The sequence below is a fragment of the Mixophyes fleayi genome, chromosome 12, assembly GCF_038048845.1.
Source record: "Mixophyes fleayi isolate aMixFle1 chromosome 12, aMixFle1.hap1, whole genome shotgun sequence".
Taxonomy (NCBI): Eukaryota; Metazoa; Chordata; class Amphibia; order Anura; family Limnodynastidae; genus Mixophyes; species Mixophyes fleayi.
This window is the reverse complement of record NC_134413.1, coordinates 73,200,148-73,223,908: the sequence shown is the minus strand read 5'-3', so window position 1 is coordinate 73,223,908 and position 23,761 is coordinate 73,200,148. Positions and strand designations below refer to the sequence as shown.

Here is a 23,761-nt window from a genome sequence, read left to right as displayed (position 1 = left end):
ACTCCTCTACGCAGTCCAGGTACATTTATTGGTGCGAATCATACAAGTTCAGGGTTTTTAATATATATTGTGGTGACCCACTCCTCTACGCAGTCCAGGTACATTTATTGGTGCGAATCATACAAGTTGATGGTTTTCTTATTATATATATTGTGGTGACCCACTCCTCTACGCAGTCCAGAAAGATACCTCGTTGCAACGTTTTGGACTAATAACTATATTGTGAGGTGTTCAGAATACACTGTAAATTAGTGGAAATGCTTGTTATTGAATGTTATTGAGGTTACTAATAGCATAGGAGTGAAAATAAGCCCAAAAACTTGATTTTTAAACTTTTTATGTTTTTTCCAAAAAAAATCCGAATCCAAAACCTTAAATCCGAACCGAGACCTTTCGTCAAGTGTTTTGCGAGACAAATCCGAACCCCAAAAATAATGAAAATCCGGATCCAAAACACAAAACACGAGACCTCAAAAGTCGCCGGTGCACATCCCTAATTTCTGGTCAAGCAGGATTTTGCTTTAGTATCTGCTACTCAATACAACTGGTCTGCATTTGCATGCTCGAGTTGCTTTCAAAATACTCTGTACAGTCTGTTTTAAATGAGCTCTAGTGGCCTTTGAATTTCCGCTAAATACACCAGTATTTTGACTTTCCCAAACAAGTTGGGTGCCCCTAGGCTCTGATACCGCTGCTCTTAGTAGAGATTATGACACACTAAGCAAATGTGCTTTGCCTATAAGAGAAGTGCATCAAGTAAGTGCAAGGGACGGGGGACAATGCTAAAGTTTCAGGAAAGATTGAGGAAGTTCCCTAATACTGAGAGGTGACCCTGTTGGTGTAAGTTTGGAGGTGAGCGACAGGCAGCTTGGTGACAGTTCACATGTAGCTCCTATTTCAAAGCCCCTGCTCTATCGTATTCACTGCTTTGTCATTGAGTGGCAGGTGGGGGCATTTTGGGAGGAGTGATAGGGGCAGTGAGGTCATTTTGATTTTTTTTTTTCATTACTGAAATTCAGTCTAATGTGTGTCCCTTTTTTTAAGTCTCCCTGAAGTAAATCAGGTTACCCACCACTGCATACCTCCCCAACTGTACCAATTTCGGCGTTACAGTCCTGATTTGAGGGGACTGTCCTGCTTTTCCAGGGACAGTACAATCTGACTTACAGAAGTTGAGAGATATGTCCCCACTTACGATAGTGAGCGGATGCTGCATGCATCAGATGCAAGTAACTTTGGTGAGTACAGCAATTCAAGGGTGTTTTTTAAGGGTTTGGGGGTGGCGTGCATAGGCAAACCGAGGGGGGGGGGGGGTTCCTAGTGCCTGGAAACTCCCCATGCAAGCCTGGGGCACTGTATAATTGAGGTGGCCGGACCCTGCTCCCGCTTCACACAGCTCTGCTTGAAAAGGGAGAGCTGCGTGCACCTAACAGTAGTGCACGCAGCATTGCCCATGTATATTATGGGAATAGGAAGAGTTTGAGAGAAGCCAAGCACTGTCTAAAATTATAGCCACGCCCCCATGCATGCTGATCACTCCCACTGGCGGTGTGGTGTGGAAACCCCCCTCTACAAATCCTGCGTTTGCCCCTGGCGTGGCGCTTCTCAGAAGCACTAGACATGACCCAGGAGTGTGGTTACGTTCGCTGTGACGTGTCCGTGTCTCTAACGCGATGCAGACACGCCCATTTTTCAGAGGAGGGCGTCTCCGTGTCCCGATTTAGGAGTTTTATTTGTTGGGAGGTGTGCCACTTTGTTAGCTACTGATCACCAAGCTTATTAATACAAAGAATTGGAAATGACGGGCAATATATCAAAAGTAAAAAAAAAACTATATAAAAAATACATAGATATTGGTCAGCAAGATAGAGGGATAAAAATCCTTCTCACCTGGGATCCTGTCACCTGTCCTAAGTAGTTGTTGTTAATTGAGTTTTTTTTGTTTTTCTTTGAAGAAAACTAAACTGGATAAATAAACACTGAAAATTGGAAAACCTATAATTGCTAAATGTAGGCTTATTATTATTATGGTTGATTTGCAGTGCCAGACAGTGTCTGTAACAGGACACTTTACATATAAAATGTAAAGTTGATCTAGGACATACCCAACCCCAACTATAAATCTGTCCCAACATTTTAAAATTACCTCCCCCTCCGATGCAACATGGTTTTGCAAAGGTGCAAAGTTGCTCCTTTTTATTTTGCTTTCCTTTTTTTAATGAATCAGGCCCAACGTGTACAGAAAGCACAGCTCATGAGAGAGCTTACAATCTAATTGGAGGAGCTGAAACAAGAAGAACGAGCGTGGCTCAGAGTGGAGATGTGAGGGTATATGGAGGCATGTCAAGAGATCAATATGTCTGTACATAGGGCATGTTTCATCAATGCACCTATTCTGAGCGCAACCCACATTCATTATTATACGCCCGTATTTAGGCTGTACGCTGGCCCGAATTCACCAAGGCACAGATCTTAAGATACATGCGCTTTTGAAATCGGTTACAGGTCTGCTGTGCTCTACTACATGGGACACAGCAGGATGCGTCCAATGCCTATGTGGATATTAAACTTGCAAAAGAATGCACTGGAAAATAAAAACAATCTTGCATTATTGACACCTGGTAATAATAAAGTCATTAATGTTAAAGCATTAAAAAAAAACTAAAAAACACTGTTTTTTGTTATTTTTCCCCCATAAAATACATTTATTAGAATGTTGTTAAAGTCTACTGAGCGTAAAATACATTTTTTACAGCTGCACATGATTGCAAACACATGTTATAGCATGCATACCAGACTGTCATCACTACTGATCAGGACTTAGGCTAGCCCTGTAGCTGGAGCAAGAGATATAGCAGAAAAACAATTAATTTTGAGATGGCCAGAGGTGGATTCGGACGTACCTGCGTGCGTTTGACTTCGACACGGCCTTACTGTACCTTGACTACAGAAAAACGACCCTTCCCTGCTCAATTCACTCTCCGAAAACAATGGCTGTAGTAAGTGTCCTTTGCAATCAAAGACGCACGGAACAGGGCTGTGTTCACAGACGTATCTCCCGGTTCTGGGCACGTGCAGAGTGATTTTGCAGACGTTACGCTCAAAGTTGGCAGATTCCTGCCTGGATAAATTAGGCCCATAGTGTTTATTTTGTCATGCCTTGCGTGTTAAGGATTTCATACTTCCCACCAGTCCCTAATTTTTAGGGGCAGTCCCAGGTTTTAAAGAGATTGTCCCTGGAAATATCCTGTTTTTCAATACTGACCAAGTGCACAGTACAATTCCTCTTATTCTGCATATTATCTATTCTGATTTGCTGGGCTTCCAGCTAACATTTTTATTGAAGAATAGTATTTAAAATAACAATTACAATGCAATTAATACATTTCATGATAGGGACTCTAGTGCAGCAAGGTTCACCTAGACCAGTGTTGGATAACCTGTGACACTCCAGGTGTTGTGAAACTACACATCCCAGCATACCCTTCCAGCAATAAGCTGCTATGTATTGGCAAAGCATGCTGGGACTTGTAGTTTCACAACACCTGGAGTGTCACAGGTTAGCCAACACTGGTCTAGACACTATCTCGCATATCGTGCTCTGTGGCAACAATGTTCCAGGATTTTATTGAAACATATAAGCAACTAGATGTTGTACTACATGTATCATTTTCCTCTAATGTCCTGTTCATTCACTGTTCCAATCCAATACATTAATTTTTTCACATTCTGGCAGAACTGACTTGTTCACTATGGAGTCGCTGGTTAAAAAAGTAACAATATGGTAGGTCTGGGGCAAATATGTTGATATTTGACCAAAATGGAGAACATTGCTTAACAAAATAAATCACTTCCAGTGTGAACCATACTTTCTGATTTTCCCACTTATTCTCCACCCACAATCTTTTTACTGAAATAATTGGTCTTAAAGGAACATTAAACACCAGATAATTCAGGCCTGGACAACCTGGGGCTCCCAATGTGTTGTCGGAGCCGTAACTTAAGATTCTAGCGCCTGCGGCGAGAAAGACAAATGCCGCCCTCAATTTTAACCAAATGAACCTAAAATATTCCTAAATTGCACCCCCCCCCCTCCTTCAGCGTTGTGCCCTGGGCAATCGCCCCCTGTCGCACAGCCCTAGTTATGGCCCTGTGTATTGTAACACTACAAGCCCCAGCATGCTTTGCCACAGGATAGCCAACCTTTAGCTGACAGTGCATGCTGGGAATTGTAGTTTTTACAACACGTGGAGAGCCACAGATTGGCCAGACCATGGAAAAGAGGTTTGAAATAATAGGTTACCATCCCATGGTAAAAGGAAAAGGCTACCTGAGGGTCCCGAGGTGATGTAGAACTACAAGTACCAGCCTGAAACTGGCCAGGCCGTTCTGGGACTGGAGAACTAACTGGTATTACAGCAAGTAAATGGCTACTTAATAACATGGTTATGGTTTTATTTGTAGCAATTTACAGCCCACAAAATAAAAAATAAAGATTTTTTTTTTTGGCGCCATGCGTTACCTAGGCAACAATCTATGTCTCGGCGCTCGCCGCGGCCGCCTGCAGGTGACGTCACAGTCAGGCGGGAAGTCGGCAGCGGTCCCGGATTTTTTTTTCAAAAGCGCCAGGCGTGACGAGCGGATCGCCGATGAGCAGGAGGCGGAGAGTGAGGGGGGTGGGGAACGGAGGAGGGAGCAAATCAACGCCAGAGAGGAGAGATTCAAACACAAACAACTGGACGGGCTCCTTCCCCCCGCCGGACACCCAGCACCGCACACAGGCCGCACGCCGCGTCCTCCAGTAGCCGCATCCGCCGCCGCCAGCAGCAGCGCTCCGCCCCCCCCGGCCCGCGCTCCGTACCCAGCCTCGGTGTCAGCCGCCTCTGCCCGTTCCCGCTCTTTCCTGGACTCCTCGCCGCGGCCTCCGCCGACCTCCGCCATGTCCCGCTCCAGCAGACAGAGGGAGTACAAGTGCGGGGACCTGGTGTTCGCCAAGATGAAGGGCTACCCGCACTGGCCGGCCCGGGTGAGTCTCTGATGGTATTAATAGGACCCTGGGCTACCTGTGGCGCTCCAGCTGGCTGTGCTGGGACTTGTAGTTCTACAGCTGCCGGAGAGCCACTGGCTGCTTATCTTTAATATACTACTGGTCACTAATATTAGTTTGTGTATAGCTGATGCCTGGCCTGGGATACCTGTGTGTATGTACTGTAGGTGATACATGGCCTGGGATACCTGTGTGTATGTACTGTAGGTGATGCCTGGCCTGGGATACCTGTGTGTATGTACTGTAGGTGATACATGGCCTGGGATACCTGTGTGTATGTACTGTAGGTGATGCCTGGCCTGGGATACCTGTGTATGTACTGTAGGTGATGCCTGGCCTGGGATGCCTGTGTGTATGTACTGTAGGTGATGCCTGGCCTGGGATACCTGTGTGTATGTACTGTAGGTGATGCCTGGCCTGGGATACCTGTGTGTATGTACTGTAGGTGATACATGGCCTGGGATACCTGTGTGTATGTACTGTAGGTGATGCCTGGCCTGGGATACCTGTGTGTATGTACTGTAGGTGATGCATGGCCTGGGATACTTGTGTGTATGTACTGTAGGTGATGCATGGCCTGGGATACCTGTGTGTATGTACTGTAGGTGATGCCTGGCCTGGGATACCTGTGTGTATGTACTGTAGGTGATACATGGCCTGGGATACCTGTGTGTATGTACTGTAGGTGATGCATGGCCTGGGATACCTGTGTGTATGTACTGTAGGTGATGCATGGCCTGGGATACCTGTGTGTATGTACTGTAGGTGATGCATGGCCTGGGATACCTGTGTGTATGTACTGTAGGGGATACATGGCCTGGGATACCTGTGTGTATGTACTGTAGGTGATGCATGGCCTGGGATACCTGTGTGTATGTACTGTAGGTGATGCATGGCCTGGGATACCTGTGTGTATGTACTGTAGGTGATGCATGGCCTGGGATACCTGTGTGTATGTACTGTAGGTGATGCATGGCCTGGGATACCTGTGTGTATGTACTGTAGGTGATGCATGGCCTGGGATACCTGTGTGTATGTACTGTAGGTGATGCCTGGCCTGGGATACCTGTGTGTATGTACTGTAGGTGATGCCTGGCCTGGGATACCTGTGTGTATGTACTGTAGGTGATGCATGGCCTGGGATACCTGTGTGTATGTACTGTAGGTGATGCATGGCCTGGGATACCTGTGTGTATGTACTGTAGGTGATGCCTGGCCTGGGATACCTGTGTGTATGTACTGTAGGTGATGCCTGGCCTGGGATACCTGTGTGTATGTACTGTAGGTGATGCATGGCCTGGGATACCTGTGTGTATGTACTGTAGGTGATGTATGGTCTGGGATACCTGTGTGTATGTACTGTAGGTGATGTATGGCCTGGGATACCTGTGTGTATGTACTGTAGGTGATGCATGGCCTGGGATACCTGTGTATGTACTGTAGGTGATGCATGGCCTGGGATACCTGTGTATGTACTGTAGGTGATGCATGGCCTGGGATGCCTGTGTGTATGTACTGTAGGTGATGTATGGCCTGGGATACCTGTGTGTATGTACTGTAGGTGATACATGGCCTGGGATACCTGTGTATGTACTGTAGGGGATACATGGCCTGGGATACCTGTGTGTATGTACTGTAGGTGATGCATGGCCTGGGATGCCTGTGTGTATGTACTGTAGGTGATGCATGGCCTGGGATACCTGTGTATGTACTGTAGGTGATGCATGGCCTGGGATGCCTGTGTGTATGTACTGTAGGTGATGCATGGCCTGGGATACCTGTGTGTATGTACTGTAGGTGATGCATGGCCTGGGATACCTGTGTGTATGTACTGTAGGTGATGCATGGCCTGGGATACCTGTGTGTATGTACTGTAGGTGATGCATGGCCTGGGATACCTGTGTGTATGTACTGTAGGTGATGCATGGCCTGGGATACCTGTGTGTATGTACTGTAGGTGATGCATGGCCTGGGATACCTGTGTATGTACTGTAGGTGATGCATGGCCTGGGATGCCTGTGTGTATGTACTGTAGGTGATGTATGGCCTGGGATACCTGTGTGTATGTACTGTAGGTGATGCATGGCCTGGGATACCTGTGTGTATGTACTGTAGGTGATGCATGGCCTGGGATGCCTGTGTGTATGTACTGTAGGTGATGCATGGCCTGGGATACCTGTGTATGTACTGTAGGTGATGCATGGCCTGGGATGCCTGTGTGTATGTACTGTAGGTGATGTATGGCCTGGGATGCCTGTGTGTATGTACTGTAGGTGATATATGGCCTGGGATACCTGTGTGTATGTACTGTAGGTGATGCCTGGCCTGGGATACCTGTGTATGTACTGTAGGTGATGTATGGCCTGGGATACCTGTGTGTATGTACTGTAGGTGATGCATGGCCTGGGATACCTGTGTGTATGTACTGTAGGTGATGCATGGCCTGGGATACCTGTGTGTATGTACTGTAGGTGATGTATGGCCTGGGATACCTGTGTGTATGTACTGTAGGTGATGCATGGCCTGGGATACCTGTGTGTATGTACTGTAGGTGATGCCTGGCCTGGGATACCTGTGTGTATGTACTGTAGGTGATGCCTGGCCTGGGATACCTGTGTGTATGTACTGTAGGTGATGCCTGGCCTGGGATACCTGTGTGTATGTACTGTAGGTGATGTATGGCCTGGGATGCCTGTGTGTATGTACTGTAGGTGATGCATGGCCTGGGATACCTGTGTGTATGTACTGTAGGTGATGCATGGCCTGGGATACCTGTGTGTGTATGTACTGTAGGTGATGCCTGGCCTGGGATGCCTGTGTGTATGTACTGTAGGTGATGCATGGCCTGGGATGCCTGTGTGTATGTACTGTAGGTGATGCATGGCCTGGGATGCCTGTGTGTATGTACTGTAGGTGATGCATGGCCTGGGATACCTGTGTGTATGTACTGTAGGGGATGCATGGCCTGGGATACCTGTGTGTATGTACTGTAGGTGATGTATGGCCTGGGATGCCTGTGTGTATGTACTGTAGGTGATGCATGGCCTGGGATGCCTGTGTGTATGTACTGTAGGTGATGCATGGCCTGGGATACCTGTGTGTATGTACTGTAGGTGGTGCATGGCCTGGGATGCCTGTGTGTATGTACTGTAGGTAATGCATGGCCTGGGATGCCTGTGTGTATGTACTGTAGGTGATACATGGCCTGGGATACCTGTGTGTATGTACTGTAGGTGATGCATGGCCTGGGATACCTGTGTGTATGTACTGTAGGTGATGCATGGCCTGGGATACTTGTATACGTGTACTCCTACTAAGTAGTTTAACTATGTATGTATGTTTGTGTCCAGATTTAGGCCATGTGTTCTATTTGTTTGTCGATTTTACCAGCATGCTGTTCTGGCCTGATCTTGTGTATTGGGCATCTGGTGTCAGCATGTTCTGAAGCACATCTCTAGGATGAGATAAATTCTTGAACAAGGGACTGTGTGGCTATAAATCTCAGGGATGTGCTTAGGATAAAGAACACGTGTGTCTGTATCTAGAACTGACCATTGGTTTTTATCACCTTTTTGACATTCTGTGTTTGTTACATCATTAAATTTTAATAAAGGACACAAGTCAATAATACAGTGCAACATTTTCTAACTTCAAACAATGTATTGAAGACATAGGCATACAAGCCAGGACAAGCAAAGTATTATTGAAGCTATATATTATGAATGAGACCTGTGAGTCTTTGCAGAAGTTGATATTCTTTTTGGACGTTTAAAGCTACACCTAGAAATTGGTGTCTGACAATCAAGCAGGATGGAGCTGGGGTTGACTGCTCGAAGTATCCTATTGGTGCATATGTTGCATTATTCCAGTTCTGTGGCCTTAGTCTTTTTTATTTTAATCCAAAAAAGACCAGTCCAGGTATTTGTCAGTAATATGCAGAGTCAATGCTTATACATGTGGTTGGTGAATCGCAACAGACAATTCGCTGCTAACTTTGAAAAGCGCACTCATTTAAGTTACACCAGCTTTTTGTTTCCAAGGTGGTCCAATAATTTACATAGTTACTGTTGAAACATGCTTTTATCTTCCCAAGGTATTAAGAACATCCTGACAGGTTATGCTTGTATGACTGTAAACCAGTTCATTATAGGATAACTTGTGTTCAGAATATGCCACAGCTTGGTGTCCCCTTCGCCACAGATTATGACACATTTTTAATTATAATATTTTCCAACATTTATTTTCCATCTTTATTGAACTATATGTAAGCAGAGATTCATAAAAAAAACAATCTTAGTTCCCAGCTTGCCTTTGTGTGATCAATGTTTTATAGGCTGTATTCATCTAGTGCAGTGTTGGCTAACCTGTGACACTCCAGGTGTTGTGAAACTACAAGTCCCAGCTTGCTTTGCCAATATATAGCAGCTTATTGCTGGAAGGGTATGCTGGGACTTGTAGTTTCACAGCACTTGGAGTGTCACAGGTTAGCCAACACTGATCTAGTGATAGTCTGATGTTTGTTAATTGTGAGTTACATTGCTTCTAAGTTTATGTACAAGCCCTCCGCTTTCTTTAAGTGTTTAGAGGGAGGTGCTGTAAGATTCAGTTTTTGCAGAGACACAACACATGTGCAAGTTGGTTCTCCTTCAAACTTGGCCTTGCCTGGTCTTATAGACATGGCCTGCATGCATGCCTAGATGCTGATCTGAAGAATATGTACTTAGATTACTTAACAGCTATTTCTGCAGGTAACAATATGCATTTTAGCGATTTGCAGTGGCTATTCTGCGTGCATATATTTGTAAGACTTTTGGCATCTTAAATCGTAGATTGTGAGCAAGTATGTGCATCAAAAACGTGTTCCTTGTGGTTTATATATGGCTGCCAATGTATAAATCTTCAAATAGTACTAACTCAAGAAACAAATGGGTGAATGAGTAGGCAAATTTCTATGAAGCAGATGTGGGAAGATAGGCAATGCCATAGCTGTATGAAAGATGTGTCTATCAGTTTAATTGTAATTATGTTTACAGAGTTTAAAATTGCAGATTAGATTTTATGTAAGGTTTGTTGGTTTTAACTTTTGCATAATAAGCATCTTGTTTTGATGACAAAACTTGTCTTGATCTGTCCCCATTGGGATTGTCATGTAAAGTTTTTTACCTTAGAGGATGGGTCTTGTGATTTAATTCAATAAGGACACCTCCCTTAGGCAGTGTAGGTAAGAAGTTGCAGTTTTTTGTGTCGTCTATTTGCACGTGTTTAAACTATTTTGCATTTGCTCATAACAATAGGGCTAAAAGATTGAATTTCATTGTGTGTTAAAATTGGAAGGCTGCTGCTAAATATATCTTTATTGACGTGCAAAAGAAGGCTCATAAATGGTGGGGCTGTTTTTGTAGAAGAACAGGATTGTACTTTAAGGTATTCAGTTTATGATCAATCACAGGTGCATGTTGGGTAGGTACAAAATCTACTACTGTAAATTGATTGTTGTAAGAACATGTTTACATGGGTCTCAGCCAAATGTACTCTGCCCTTAACTGCGAGTTCTGCAATAAGGCTGTATAACACATGTATTCTGGACATCCCTTACAACTACTAAACACACACTGTGCTCAAGTCTTTAGTTAATCTTTAGAGGTGATCTATTGTAAGGAGTTTCTCCATCCCCTTGGTGAGGCACAACGTTTCTTTCCTGGGGTATTGGCTGAAGTTGGTAGGATCCGTTTTCTATTCAAACAGTGGCTGTAGTATAACCACCCTGGTAAATTTTGCTAACAGGAGACTTGAAGAACTAGAACACCCCAGACATGCCCCTTCATAATTTAAATACATAACTTCCCTGAGAAGCCACTCCTAGATTGCACCTCTGAATACAAAGACCACGTGGGATTTGTAGGCCTTGTAGTTGCTGAATGGTTAGTCTGTTGCTGTACAACCCCAATTTTTGTTGTCTGAGATTTATACATACGCCCCCCTCCTTTTATTTGCAAACCCCAGATTATAATGATGTATCCACTGTTGTAGTTTGAAGAATAGGCATTGCAATGATTTGCATTTGTATCACGTTTATCAGAAATATTTGTTTCAATGTTTTCTTGTGCTGGTTTACAGCCTCCAAATCGTGCTGCACTTCAACTCATATCTGTATTGAGGGCAGGTGTGGGGAAAAATAGTGTATAATTCTGGTCAGTCAAATCTCACAGCCAGCAGGATCTATTAGGTAGCCAGGAAAGCTTTGCATGCTTTGATATCAATCAAAAGCACTCAAGTTTGGCTCCAGCTAGTTATTGAAGGCACCAGGCTGTGTATAATATACAAGAAATAACTAAATAGGCCCACCATGCTCTTCCACCATCTGCATTGGCTGCTTCTCTAACAAAACAGTCAGACACTTGCTCGAATACTGTGTGGATTCATACAGTGGGCGGGGCCAGTGATGTCACAGTAGCTAGTCTTACTGCGCTCTCGGCTTGTTGACCAGTATAGCAGATCCCATCATGACACCGATATAAAGGCATGGGACAGAATGCATATTCCGGATTGGCCCAGTGATGATGAAGTATCGCGCTTAGAGGGAACAGGGCCATCACTCAGGTTCGGAGCTTCTCCTTTTATTTCTTTACTCACTCTCTCCTTCACTCCATCTTCACTCTTTCTGGTCTCTTTCTTCTGCTCCAGACCCTGTTTGTTTGGTCTTCTCAATGATCGCAAGATTATGAGATCTGAGGGCCACAACCGTATGCCGGACATGCATCTCTTACTATGGGAATCTATAACTGGTACCACCCCGTGCCTGTCCTATGGTGTATTTGTAGTGATCTGCGGAACATTGCCTTGTACAAATACCACTTCATAGAGGCCAATTAACACAGTGTAGGCCTGAGCTGATATCTGTGAATGGATAGGGCTTACAGCAGTGTTGGCTAACCTGTGACACTCCAGGTGTGGTGAAACTACAAGTCCCAGCATACCCTTCCAGCAATAAGCTGCTATATATTGGCAAAGCATGCTGGGAATTGTGGTTTCACAACACCTGGAGTGTCACAGTTCAGCCAACACTGGGCTACAGTGTCAAGACTATTTATAAGGCACTGGCTGCCTCCATATTGAACTGGAAACAATTTTGGGCTATTCCTACTTGAACGAGTCTCTGGATATGCAGCCGTTATCCACAGTATGTAGCGGCTGCTGCTATTGATGGGGAAAGATCTCCTAGTCTGCTGTACAGAGTCACGTTCTCTGCCTGACTGGTTATGTTTTGTGTATGTAAAGACCCAGTAGGATTCCCAGGAATGCACAGTTTAGCTAGTCCCCAATGCTGCTCTCTCTATGACCCCAGGCTGACAGCTCACTATGGTGTATGTGCAGTGTGTCAGACTAACATGCTTTGAGCCCCGTCATCCTGGATTATGTGCTGCTGGGGACTGTTATCTCTTATCTCTGTCGTATATTGGCTGGGGCCTGAGCTCTGGGAAAAGCAGACATGTCCTAACCACTTGTAATAATCATCTAATGAGCCAAGAAAAGCTGATGGGTTCGCATCCCTATAACAGCATTTAGGCTGGGTACACACTGCAGAAATTTTCTCCCAATGTGTTACATATAATGACTTTTTACCAACAACTGATAAACAAAAAAAGGCCTGATCAGCACAGGATAAATAACCCAGGCTTGGTGATGTTGCCAAACATGATCACCAATTTATTTTCTTCTGTGTTTTTTTTTTTTTTTTTTTTTTACTAATGGTAAAAGTCTGCAAATGTATCCCATGACTCAAAATAAACATTGGTGGGGTGTTATAAAGACTCGGAAGCTGAGCCATGGTTGCAATAACACATGACCACATGCTGGGAAAAGGATGGAAATGAGTGCACATTTTAATTAGGCCTTTTCCAAGCCATTTTCCCAATATACCCTACTGTACTGGTAGTACACATTAACGCATGATAAATGGAAAATGCCACGTTCTGAACATTCTAGAAAGCAATGGAAGAATGACGACAATTTGCCCCCATTCAAGCATTAAAGTGGTTAAACTGCAATAACAGCAAGTAGATGTAAGCAAGCCCTTAAATGACACCCAGAACTAAAATAAAAGCAAGAGGCTTGACCAGGGCTCCCTAATGAGACTGCAATCGATTTTACATATCTTGGGCTTTATCACAGCACATGTTTATCTGAATGGTACAAAATTCCTAGATCACGATTAGCAGCCCAGATGGGGGTTAAGCCTGTGTTTCCTTACCAAGATTGTTCCCATTTCTGAATGTAGCTTGTTAGTCGTTGTGCCTTGTTTGAATTCTGGGGACCTACAAACTTCAGAGGCGTGTTGAATGTTGTCATATCTAAGAATTGCACCATCATGTCAACCGTTGAGGTGTCTTGGCAGAGCCATGTTCCTCTTCCTGATTGTGGTTTTTATTGTCGCTCATAAAAAAAAAAGTACTGACCCGCAGTTCCTCACCTTTCCCTCTGGTGTTTGGTAAAAACACTGCATTTGTCAGGAAAGTAATGTTTTGTGTAATATCCCGATTCTCATCTGGTGGTTGGCAGGGGATGCTGCTGTATTTTTTGCGACACGTAGTTGTGAATCTTCTTATTTCATGTTATAGGACAGTGTTGGCTAGCCTGTGACACTCCAGGTGTTGTGAAACTACAAGTCCCAGCATACCCTTCCAGCAGTAAGCTGCTATATATATATATATATATATATATATAATCTATATCAGCTTACTGCTGGAAGGGTATGCTGGGACTTGTAGTTTCACAACACCTGGAGTGTCACAGGTTAGCCAACACTGTTATATAGGTTAATCTGAATATGCCTGCACTTTGTGTAGCTGGTGGACATGCTTAAATTGGCTCATTATAAACTTGCGTACCACGAGATACGCTGTTTGGTTAAGTATAACTCCGGCCAGTGTGTGGAATTACTTTATATTAGTGTAAGGTCCTTGTTGAGCTTTCCTGTACACTATATTTTTTATCACCAAACATGGCATTCATCAGCAAATACTAATTAATTAACCACTGACTAATTGCAGACACTGTACATACTTTGCATAAAGTCAGAGCTGATTTTTAACCCCTTCCAAGTGCATCAGAGCATAAAACATTGAATTATGCTGCAGGGATAAGTTCCTTTAGTGTATTGGCTTTGTATTCAGTCTGTAACTGCCTACTGGATGCTTAAGGGGCTAAGACTGAAATATACTGTGTTGGTCTTGATCATGCATTTGAAATTGAGAAATAAATGCAATTTGTGGACTGTTCTGAATGTAGGGGTGCAAATAGATTTATTTTTTTAATCTAGTGGTCCATTGAAATGTTATCTATGGGCGAGACAGACGTTCTAAAAAAATAAATAAAAAAATGAAGTGTATGTTGTTTGTTCCACTCTGGATAAAAAGTTGCTACGGTGACCGGAAATGTACTGTACTGTCTTGTCATTTCTTTATCTCTACGAGGATGCTCCTGCCTTGGCCCCTTGAATTGTCTCCCTTGTCCCTAAAGTCTATATAAGTTGTACTCCTGTAAGCTGATTGGCCGTAGCCGTTCTGTAACCAGCCGAAAGTGCATGGTCACAGTCTGCCCATCCTCACTAGCAGTTTATATCAGGGACAGCGGCCTAGGTAACCTGCCAGATGGCTAAGAATACCCAGCAGCTGAAGACTTGGCAGACTGCACAGCCCTCCCTAATTACAAGCTGAGGCATGGGAAATGCTGTTGTAGCTTAAGCACCACCCAGGCACACAACCTTCTGCATATATGTAGCGTATACAAGGCAGAAGTGAGACGGTACGTTCCACTGAACACCGTATCTCAGCAACGGATCTCTGCAAGTTGCACTGTTGAAACGTAACCCCAAATGTCACAGGCATAGAAGTATTGTTTACACCCTCACGGGCAAAAATAAAACCCCAGCGTCTGGGCCCCATCAGCCCCACTAATGGCCGGGGGCACTGGTAATCACAACACCCAACGGTTGCACAGAAGTCTTGTGTGCCACCTTTTTTTCTCTCTCTCCTTGCAAATGATAGGGATACAGTTTACTGGGCATTTTATATATTCATATTCTGCACCTCTGTACAGAGTATAATGTATCTGTCCCTGACCCCCTCTTGCTTTTATGCACACTGTGGGCAATAGTATTCAGTGCATAAGATTCTTCTGAGTAGTGCACAGGTGCCAAAATCCAGTCCTCATAGCAAAGGCAGGCCTATTAAAGCACACACGCACACCCCTCGGCGCCCTAGTGACTTGCAGTGCTAGTAGAACGAGATTACTGCCAACCGACAGCAAGCAGCTTAGGCGTTTAACACCCTGTAACATGTCAACACTGGAGAATCAACATGAACCGTGACACACTGTTCTGCACAGGAGCCAGCATGACTCTGCAGCCAGGCCGTGTGCCCGTACTTACAAGGAGCCTCTCTGTCTCTACAGCCCAGACACACGCAAAGCTTTCCAGCCCTATCGCCGCTCATCTACCAGGAAAACACACCTATGCCCAAACCTGAGCTGTACATCTTATTTCTGTATGAACCCTAAACTTTCTGAATCTTGCACCATAAACTGTTTGGCATTGGTTTGATGGAGAGACTACCCCCCCACCCCTCACCCCCAGTAACAAATGTGCATTAGGTAGTGTCCAACCCTTTTGAAGACTGCTGCAGAGGCATTGTTAGATTTTAGGGAGCTGAAAAGGATTAAAGACTATATTGCTTCAAAGGTGATATTGTTTGAGTGATGCAGACATTTGTTGTTGGCCTTATAAGTGTTTCCATGCAGTGTCAGGAAGCTGCTGTGCAGACCTCTGCTGAGCCCCTGTTTCTGTGAGCAGACAGAGAGAGAGCCCTGGCTTCCTGCTTCATGTGTGCTGGCTTTGATCATCAGAATATTGCTCCTGACGGCACACTAAGCCCAGCAGATCAGACTTGCTTTCTGCTCGCCGCCTGCACTTTAGGTTGTACAGAGCCATTCGAAGACGCTTGTTGTATAACTGTATTCTGCAGTGTGATCGCTGTCTTGGAGCCCTGTTGTCCCTGACACAGAAACGGCAGACCGTGCCAGCCCACATCTTATATATGCACTGGCCAAATGCCAGCGAGTGTTTCCCAGGCCTATTAATATTCAGCCCCGTGGGTGGGAAATGACACACGTGCCCTAAATGACACGGGCCCACGTGCCGTGGGCAAGTCTCACAAAACGAGCACTGTGCCTTTGTTTTTAATAGCGAAGCATTCTCCATAGGGAGATCTGTGTCCTGGCTTCACGGCTGTAATAAACAGAAGAGCCTATGACCTGATTCCTGGAAGCCCCCTTGTAACATTAATTGTAGTATTGTTTTATAGTAATTTGATGTCTGATTACCGTTTTATAATACAGCACGACCGGTTTCTCGTGCCAGTACAAGAGCTTATATTGGTAAAGGGCAGGAAACGTGTTTGACATGTGACTGAAGTACGTGTTAGTGTGTGAACGAGACATGAACCCTTGCAGGGTTATATAGATTAGATAGTGGTGTCCAATCACAGCCGTTTAGGGCTTGCTTTTATCTTCAGAAATGATCTGCAAGGGCTTCTTCTAAGACAGTCTAAAAGTCGCTGTATTATAGAGGAGCAATATAAAAGCATGGCTGCTTTAATGCTCCAAGGGTTTAATCACATACAGCGGGGGCCGCACTATTGTGTACAGTGGCCTTATTCAGCCTATTCTCTAGGAAGTAATGACCACAATCACTGTCTGACTGCATTATCCGGACCGATCTGTAATTGACATCTTTCAGTTATTGCCCCACACATGCAGTTATGAGGCCTGTTTTCGGTCTTGTTCAGCTGACAGAATCTCTGAGACAATGCCAGTCCCGGACACTGCAAGTGCCGTCCTTTGCTGCTCTACGGCGACCCAGAGAATGACAGGTTGCTGTCACGTTGCCATCCCTCCACCTCATATATATTTACTCCTATATATCTGTTCTTCCTGTCTTGGTACAAGCATAGACAAGTCTCTGGTGCCAGGTTGCAAATGCCTATTAGTTTTCTACTGTTGCCTCACTTTTTGCTTCTACTGAGGCCAAAGAATTCATATATTCCCCAGCACTATATGGTGGCTGGATTCTATATTATGTCCACCGCTCGGTGTGATGAAACAGCTATACTAAGAATTGAATGCAAATACCCCCCCCCCCCCCCCTGTCAAGATGCACTTGTCTCTCGAGTTGAGTCATTTTGTCTGCTGACCCGCACCTCGTGATGTCACTCATTCTGTTGAATTGTTAGGTTGTATTTGCATGAATATTGGTTCAGCTTGCAAAATGATTACCTCCACCGTGTGCAGAGCATGCTTTAATTACATGCCTGTAAACTTTTTATTTATTCCTCGTGGTTAGAGGGAGGGATTAAAACAAAAATGTGTTCGCCATATAAAGGGTTAGAAAGTGTTGTGTGCGTATAACTGAGTGGAAATAAGGAGGTTTGAAATGCACTGTCGCTTTGCTTTCTGTTTTCCCAACTACTGGTTTGCTTTCTATTCTTTAGCTTGTTGGATAACTTTTATTTTTTTTCCCCACTTTCTTCAGATTGATGAAGTCCCAGAGCCAGCTACAAAGTCCTCTTCTACCAAGTACCAAGTGTTCTTCTTTGGGACACACGAAACGTAAGTATAAATGTGAGGGAAGGATATCGGAGGCTTAAGGGGAGTAAATGCTGAAAGTAAAACGTCAAACTCCTATGGCGTAAAAGTAACTCCTGGTATTCCGTGGCTGCGTGAACCATGAATCCAGGGATGCGAACATTCCGAAGTGACTGCATGTAAAATACTACAGGGCCAAGTACAACTAGTGGTTCTGCTGAACAATGACGTGTTCATCGCTAATCACTAATAAGCGAGGAGCTCGCTAAACATTAATACATTCACACTTTTTTTTTTTTCTGTTTTTAGAGCATATCTTGGTCCAAAAGACATCTTTCCATATGAAGAGACCAAGGAGAAGTTTGGGAAAGCCAACAAGAGGAAAGGATTCAGTGAGGGGCTTTGGGAAATTGAGAATAACCCAACAGTGAAAGCCTCTGGATACCAGGTACCTAAACCCCCTCTGGTCTCTCCTACCTTTTCACCTTATTATAATTCATTATTAAATTCTACTTTTATTCCTTTGCGGTGTACACAGCTACAATGCAATCTTGTGTTTTTAGTTCTCTAATTTTTGTTTTAAAATGGCACAGACTTTAATTGGTCTTGGTGCCGCTACCATTGTGCTCTTGTGTTGTGTGCGCGTACGGTTACCGTAACGTTTATCCGTTTTTGTCTAACCAGCCTCCCCGGAAGAAAAGTTCTACCCCCAAAGGGCGAGCTAGCGACGCAACTAAAGATGGGAAAAAGGTAAATATTGTCCTACGTTTTTATTTGCACGCAGAAACCTTTTGGAAAATTTAAATAAAAGCAGAATCGTGGGTTACCTGCAGTTTCCTGTTTTTGTTCCTTCACCTTAATGTAATAAAATTCTGTAATATGCCTCCACCCACTAAGATAAATGTGTGATTAGCTTGTGTACAAAGTAAAGTCCTTGGTTTGACCAACGCATGGGCCGTGTTGTACTTTGATGTGGTCACCTAGGTGTGACATTGAGGGGTCCAACACTTGAAAGGGCTCGAGCACAAAAAGGGTGTGAAGAATGCTCCCAAAGAGACGCTTTGTTCTTATGCTCGTTCTCCTCTTTCAGGCAGCCGCCAAGAAGAGCTCAGAATCTGAGCTAAACGCTGAAGAAGAAGAGGAGGAGGAGGAGGAAGAAGAGGAGAAGGTGGAGGCCGACGGCGGGAAGAAAGGGAGCGCTGACGGCAGCAGTGACGAAGAAGGGAAATTAGTGATTGACGAACAGTCTAAAGAGAAGGGGGAGAAGGCGGCAGCCAAGCGGAAAGCGGAGGATCCTGCGGAGGTAAAGGAACAACGTTTGGTCATTTTTACCCTTTTACCCGAATGTTCCCGGCACTGTCCATGGAGCCAGTTAGTTTGTTTGTCCTGTGGTCTGTACAAATGTATATGCGTTAGGGCTGCCTCTACCTAAGACTTGTAGTGCAGAACACATTTAGTATCCTTGTGCTCCAAATAATGGGACAATGATAGAATCGCCCAAAGGCCGCAGACATTATGAAGGCACTCTGCATGGACAAGCGATGTATCCTCACCTTAAAGGTGGCAGGAAAGTCTGAGTTGTTCGGATATTGCAGTAGCCATAAGTGAACGCAGTCTGTCAGCTCATGGCAGGGAAATTGAATTGCCCCCTACATGTTTGTCCAAATACGCCAAAGTAAATCTGCTGGCGCTATATAAAGGTTGATGGTGGGAAATGTGGAGACTTAGTTCTTGGACGATAAAAGTTGGGTACTTCCCGCAAGAAAGCATCCTAGCCCTCGTGTGACACGGTAATCTTTTTACTCCGCAGAGCTCCCCCAAGAGAGCTAAGGGAGAGGGCGATCAGGAGGCTGAAAAAACGGAGAATAAGGAACCGGCAGTAGAAGCGGCCAAGCAGACGCCGGAGGCAAAGAAGGAAGACAAACCCGCCGAAAAAGAAGATTTAAAAGTGGAGGAGAAGGCAGAGGAAAAACCCGTCGTAGAAGAATCTAGTGATAAGGAGGAGAGGTAGGCGATGTGTAATAAAGGGAGACTTCTGTCGTCTCCCCATACCGATTTGTGTCGTGTTGGCTGTGCCCGCAAGCTGTAATAGGGTAGTGCTAATAACAAGGATTGGGTATAGGGGTGCGTGTGCCAACGTGCAGAGCCGTCCCTAATGCTGGGTCTGTCCAGTAAGGTTCTTTAATACATCACTACGTTGTTTGGTTTGAAGGACAACTGAACACTAATCAAAAGAACTTCCCAAAATTCCTCCACACCCTACTGCCGCAGTGCGCCACTTACAGACCCTTCTGGGGAAACCTGCTTTCTCCTTGCAATCCCCCGCTCTTAGTTCTTATGTAAGCTTTATCGCATCGCAGCTGCCTGGGCAATACAGAACTGGCGATATGGGGTTTTATGTTAATATACTGGATTCTGTGAATTCTAATGTGTAGTGTCTTTCAAAAAGAAACTTCTTATCTGAGATTCTTTTCAAGTTATGGCTTGGTAAAAACAAGTAAATATTGTAATTTTCTTGTTAAAATGTGCCCTTTAAGAACGCCCCTTGATTACTTTTAGATGAAAGTGTATTTAAACTTACAAATATTATTTTTGCAAGGTTTTTAATTCTGTGTTTTCTGTCTTTTTTCGTCCCCCCTCCCCTGCAGCTAAAATGAGTTTCATTCGTGACGTGGCAGAATCCTGACCTTTTTCCTAAACTAGGAGACGTGGGTGCTTTTAAAGAAAAAAAAAAAATACTTTGGAAAAATAAAAATTAGGGAATAAACACTTCATCGTCATCATTCACTTATATCTGCAACCCAATCAAGCAAACGGCATCTTCAACGCAGGATCATGGGCTCAGCCCTCATCTCTTAGGCCACTAATACTTGTAGTGTTTATAGCGTACGGCCGCCTTCTGTGCCAGCCTCCACCCGGCAAAATGTCTCCAGAACATCTGACTGTCCATGCTAAGCTTCCTGATCTAATGTCCCGCTTTTCCTGTTTTTTGTTTTAAAGTTTTTTGCTGTGTTTTATCACGACGACTTTTTGGACACCGTTTAAAAAGAGCCTTGAATTTTATTCTGATTTGAACAACAAAATTAAAGGCAGATCAGAGGCAAGTTATCACAAAAACTACCTAACTGAATCGGGACCCTCTGTGTTTCCTCTTCTGATCCAGTTAACAGGAACGTTTTAACCTGGCCTCTGTCGGGGGGGTAGTTTTGAGTGATAGTTTGGCTCTCCTCTTGCCGCACCAAAGATGTTTTAATCTCCCGCAGTGGCTTGTAAAGTCTGTGTCCCGCAGCTAGCGTTTCAATCAAGAGTTATAAATATTTTATATACTGGGTGGGCAGTACCACTGAATATCTCGTGGGTTTTATTTCTCTGTTGCCTAAAGCCTAGCAAATGCTTTAATTTGGTGTTATTTCGTTTTTTTTCTCCTTTTAATCAGCTTTTATTGTTTGTTTCTGTTCCTTAAGATAATGTATAAAGAGAATGCAAGTAACCGATAATGTGTTTTTTTTTTTTCCTCTAAGTTGTTTGAACTTTCAAACTGGATAATCTGCTTTACTCTATCTTGGCTCCCCCCCCCCCTCTATGTATGTAAAGTTTTGCTTGAAGCCGGGTGTCTTCAATTTCTGCCGCGACATTTCTCAGTTTGTGGCAGAACAGAAGTTTAATATTCCCACTAAAGGGAAAAAAATAAAAATAAGAAACCTCCTCTGGAATTATTTTTTAGCTTGTAAAATGGCAGTAGGGTGTTATGTGTGTACATGTATATATTTTAGCTTTTCTTTTGTGCCCGTGCTTTTTAAAGCGGTCGCTGTGCTTTTAAAATCTGCTGCACTGATAAAGCATTAAACACTAAAAAAAAAAAGTGAAAAAAAAAGTTGTGTAACATTCCCCTCAGGGGAGGGTTGCCACGTTAGTAGGCCACCAATTTACATTATTTTGCTGGCGTCGATATCGAGGTGGGATCGTAGTGTTGTACGTGTTTTTGCTAAGGCTTTAGCTGGCTGCTGCGTTGTGTAAGCTAGTCAGGGACGGCATGATTGTACGGCAAGGAAGTTGAGGCGAATGACCAGGAAAGGTCAACAGGTGATCTACCCCCTGACCTGGCTGTAATCATGTGGCACCCCCTAGCCCTCCTCTATCGTATAACTCACAGCTCCAGAGATAGTACCCGGTTTGATGTGGGCTCTCTGCTCGATACGTGGCTTGTTTTAAGGTGTCTGCTACTCTTAACATGCATAGTGTGTTACGTGGCCTGTCTGCTAGAAATGTAGCTCTTTAACACTTAAGCTCCCTGCCGTTGCTTTGGCAAAGCTGTTTTGTTCTGCACTCTGCCATTTAAGTGTCAATTCTCTGTTTGCATTGCGACGCTTTGCAAAATACAGTCCCATCTCCCGTAACCACAGTCTGCTATGGTGGCTGGAGACTTTACAGTCTCCAACCACCTTAATTAGAACTGTAGATCAAGACAAAGCTATGACCAGATCAGGATTAATCAGACTTGATCACCTCTGTGGAGCTACCAATGGCAGCATAGCAGTGACTGGTGAAACCTGCTGGGACATATAGTTCCACAACAGGTTGCCGGTTTGATTGTTGACCGTGACCACCTTTTTACAGGTCTGCATTAGCTGGATATGCCCAGGCTTTGTGTTGAGCAGTTGTATAACGCCCACGTACGTGTCTTTTGTCGAACGTCCGCTGCATAAAACATTACTGTAGGCACCGAGGCTTACAGCAGCTACTGTCGTGTTCTGCCAGGTAACCAACAAGGCACAACGAGTCTATCAGCACCTCTTGCCACATCCCCACTTTACCTAAGGCTTGCAGCTCCAAATGTGTATCACACCCTGCTCATAACAGATGTACATCAACTGAATTTCGAAATTTTTTAGCTAATGTTTTTAATAAAATAAAAAGTGGCAAAAAAAATCACCTACCAGAAGCGTCAATTTATAGGTAGTTTTTTTTTTTTGTTTTTTTTTAAAAATATTTTTCTTTGGCCAGTTGTCTTTCTTGCCTTCCTCCCCCCCCCCCATCTTTCTATGTGATACCATTACACTTGTAACACATGCGGAGAAGTACATGCCCTTTCAGATTTATTTTTGTTCTTGCGGCTGTGATGAAAGCAATTGTTAAAATTTTAGCTTTTGGTATAGTTCTAAAAACTGTAGACTGCAGTTCTTTTGGACAAATAAACAAGTTATTAAAAAAAAACAATTTTCTCTGGTATCCTTTTGTGGTTTTTTTGTTATTTTCTGGGGGAGGGGGGGTTATACCTGCTAGCATGTAAAAAGTTACATCTAACATACATTTAGGGCTAGATTTACTGAGCTGCGGGTTTGAAAAAGTGGAGATGTTGCCTATAGCAACCAATCAAATTCTAGCTGTCATTTTGTGGAAGGTACTAAATAAATGATAACTAGAATCTGATTGGTTGCTATAGGCAACATCTCCACTTTTTCAAACCCGCAGCTTAGTAAATCTAGCCCTTAATTAGATGTTGTCTTGGTCAAATGTGTATTTCTATATAGGTGACCAACTTAAATCTAAAGAGGAAATGTGGTATGGATGAGATGAGTCCTCTAGCGTCAGGGGACAGTAAGTAATCCGGGGTTGTCTACTATGTCTTACCATGATTATTACAGCACAAACAAAGACGGGAGTGCAATTCACCCGCAAACTCATGTGTGACTAGTTTCGGGGGGTGGATAAAGTAACACAAATGCAAATATAGAAATCATGCTTAAAACTTAGTGTTTAGATTTTAAAGTGCGCTCAATTCTATATTTCTTTACCCCACTTCTCGGAGATGTAGGAAAGTTGTGGGTGGAGCTTAATGCTGCAAGCCCCGCCCACCTCAGTTAAACAGTGGCCACTTTTTGCTTAATGAAGTGGGTGGGACTTGTGGCAGGTTGTTCTGTAATTCCGGGGACTCCCAGACATTCTGGGGGGGGGGGGGGGGGGGGGTTGAGGATAACGATTCAGTGGCTGCCCAAGACGGCAGCATATCCAGGCACTATATTACTACAACAATGCTTATTATATGGGACCAAATTAAGTTCACCACAAACCGCG

General features: G+C 44.1%; 1 protein-coding gene across 1 annotated transcript; it reads left to right on the top strand.

Annotated features, from left to right (window-relative positions):
- The first annotated feature begins 4,640 nt into the window (after window positions 1-4,640).
- On the top strand, window positions 4,641-22,658 carry HDGF (heparin binding growth factor). The gene is made up of 7 exons (XM_075192972.1): window positions 4,641-5,026; window positions 17,634-17,710; window positions 17,996-18,134; window positions 18,371-18,436; window positions 18,777-18,989; window positions 19,497-19,693; window positions 20,335-22,658. The coding sequence occupies exons 1-7, from the start codon at window positions 4,940-4,942 to the stop codon at window positions 20,336-20,338; spliced, it is 783 nt and encodes a 260-aa protein (XP_075049073.1). The 5' UTR covers window positions 4,641-4,939; the 3' UTR covers window positions 20,339-22,658.
- Window positions 22,659-23,761: the final 1,103 nt, after the last annotated feature.

Coding starts and splice junctions, on each gene's coding strand:
- HDGF (XM_075192972.1), top strand. CDS start 4,940: ATGTCCCGCTCCAGCAGACAGAGGGAGTACAAGTGCGGGGACCTGGTG. Junction 18,437..18,776: donor CAACTAAAGATGGGAAAAAG/GTAAATATTGTC, acceptor CTCCTCTTTCAG/GCAGCCGCCAAGAAGAGCTC. Junction 18,990..19,496: donor AAGCGGAGGATCCTGCGGAG/GTAAAGGAACAA, acceptor TTTACTCCGCAG/AGCTCCCCCAAGAGAGCTAA.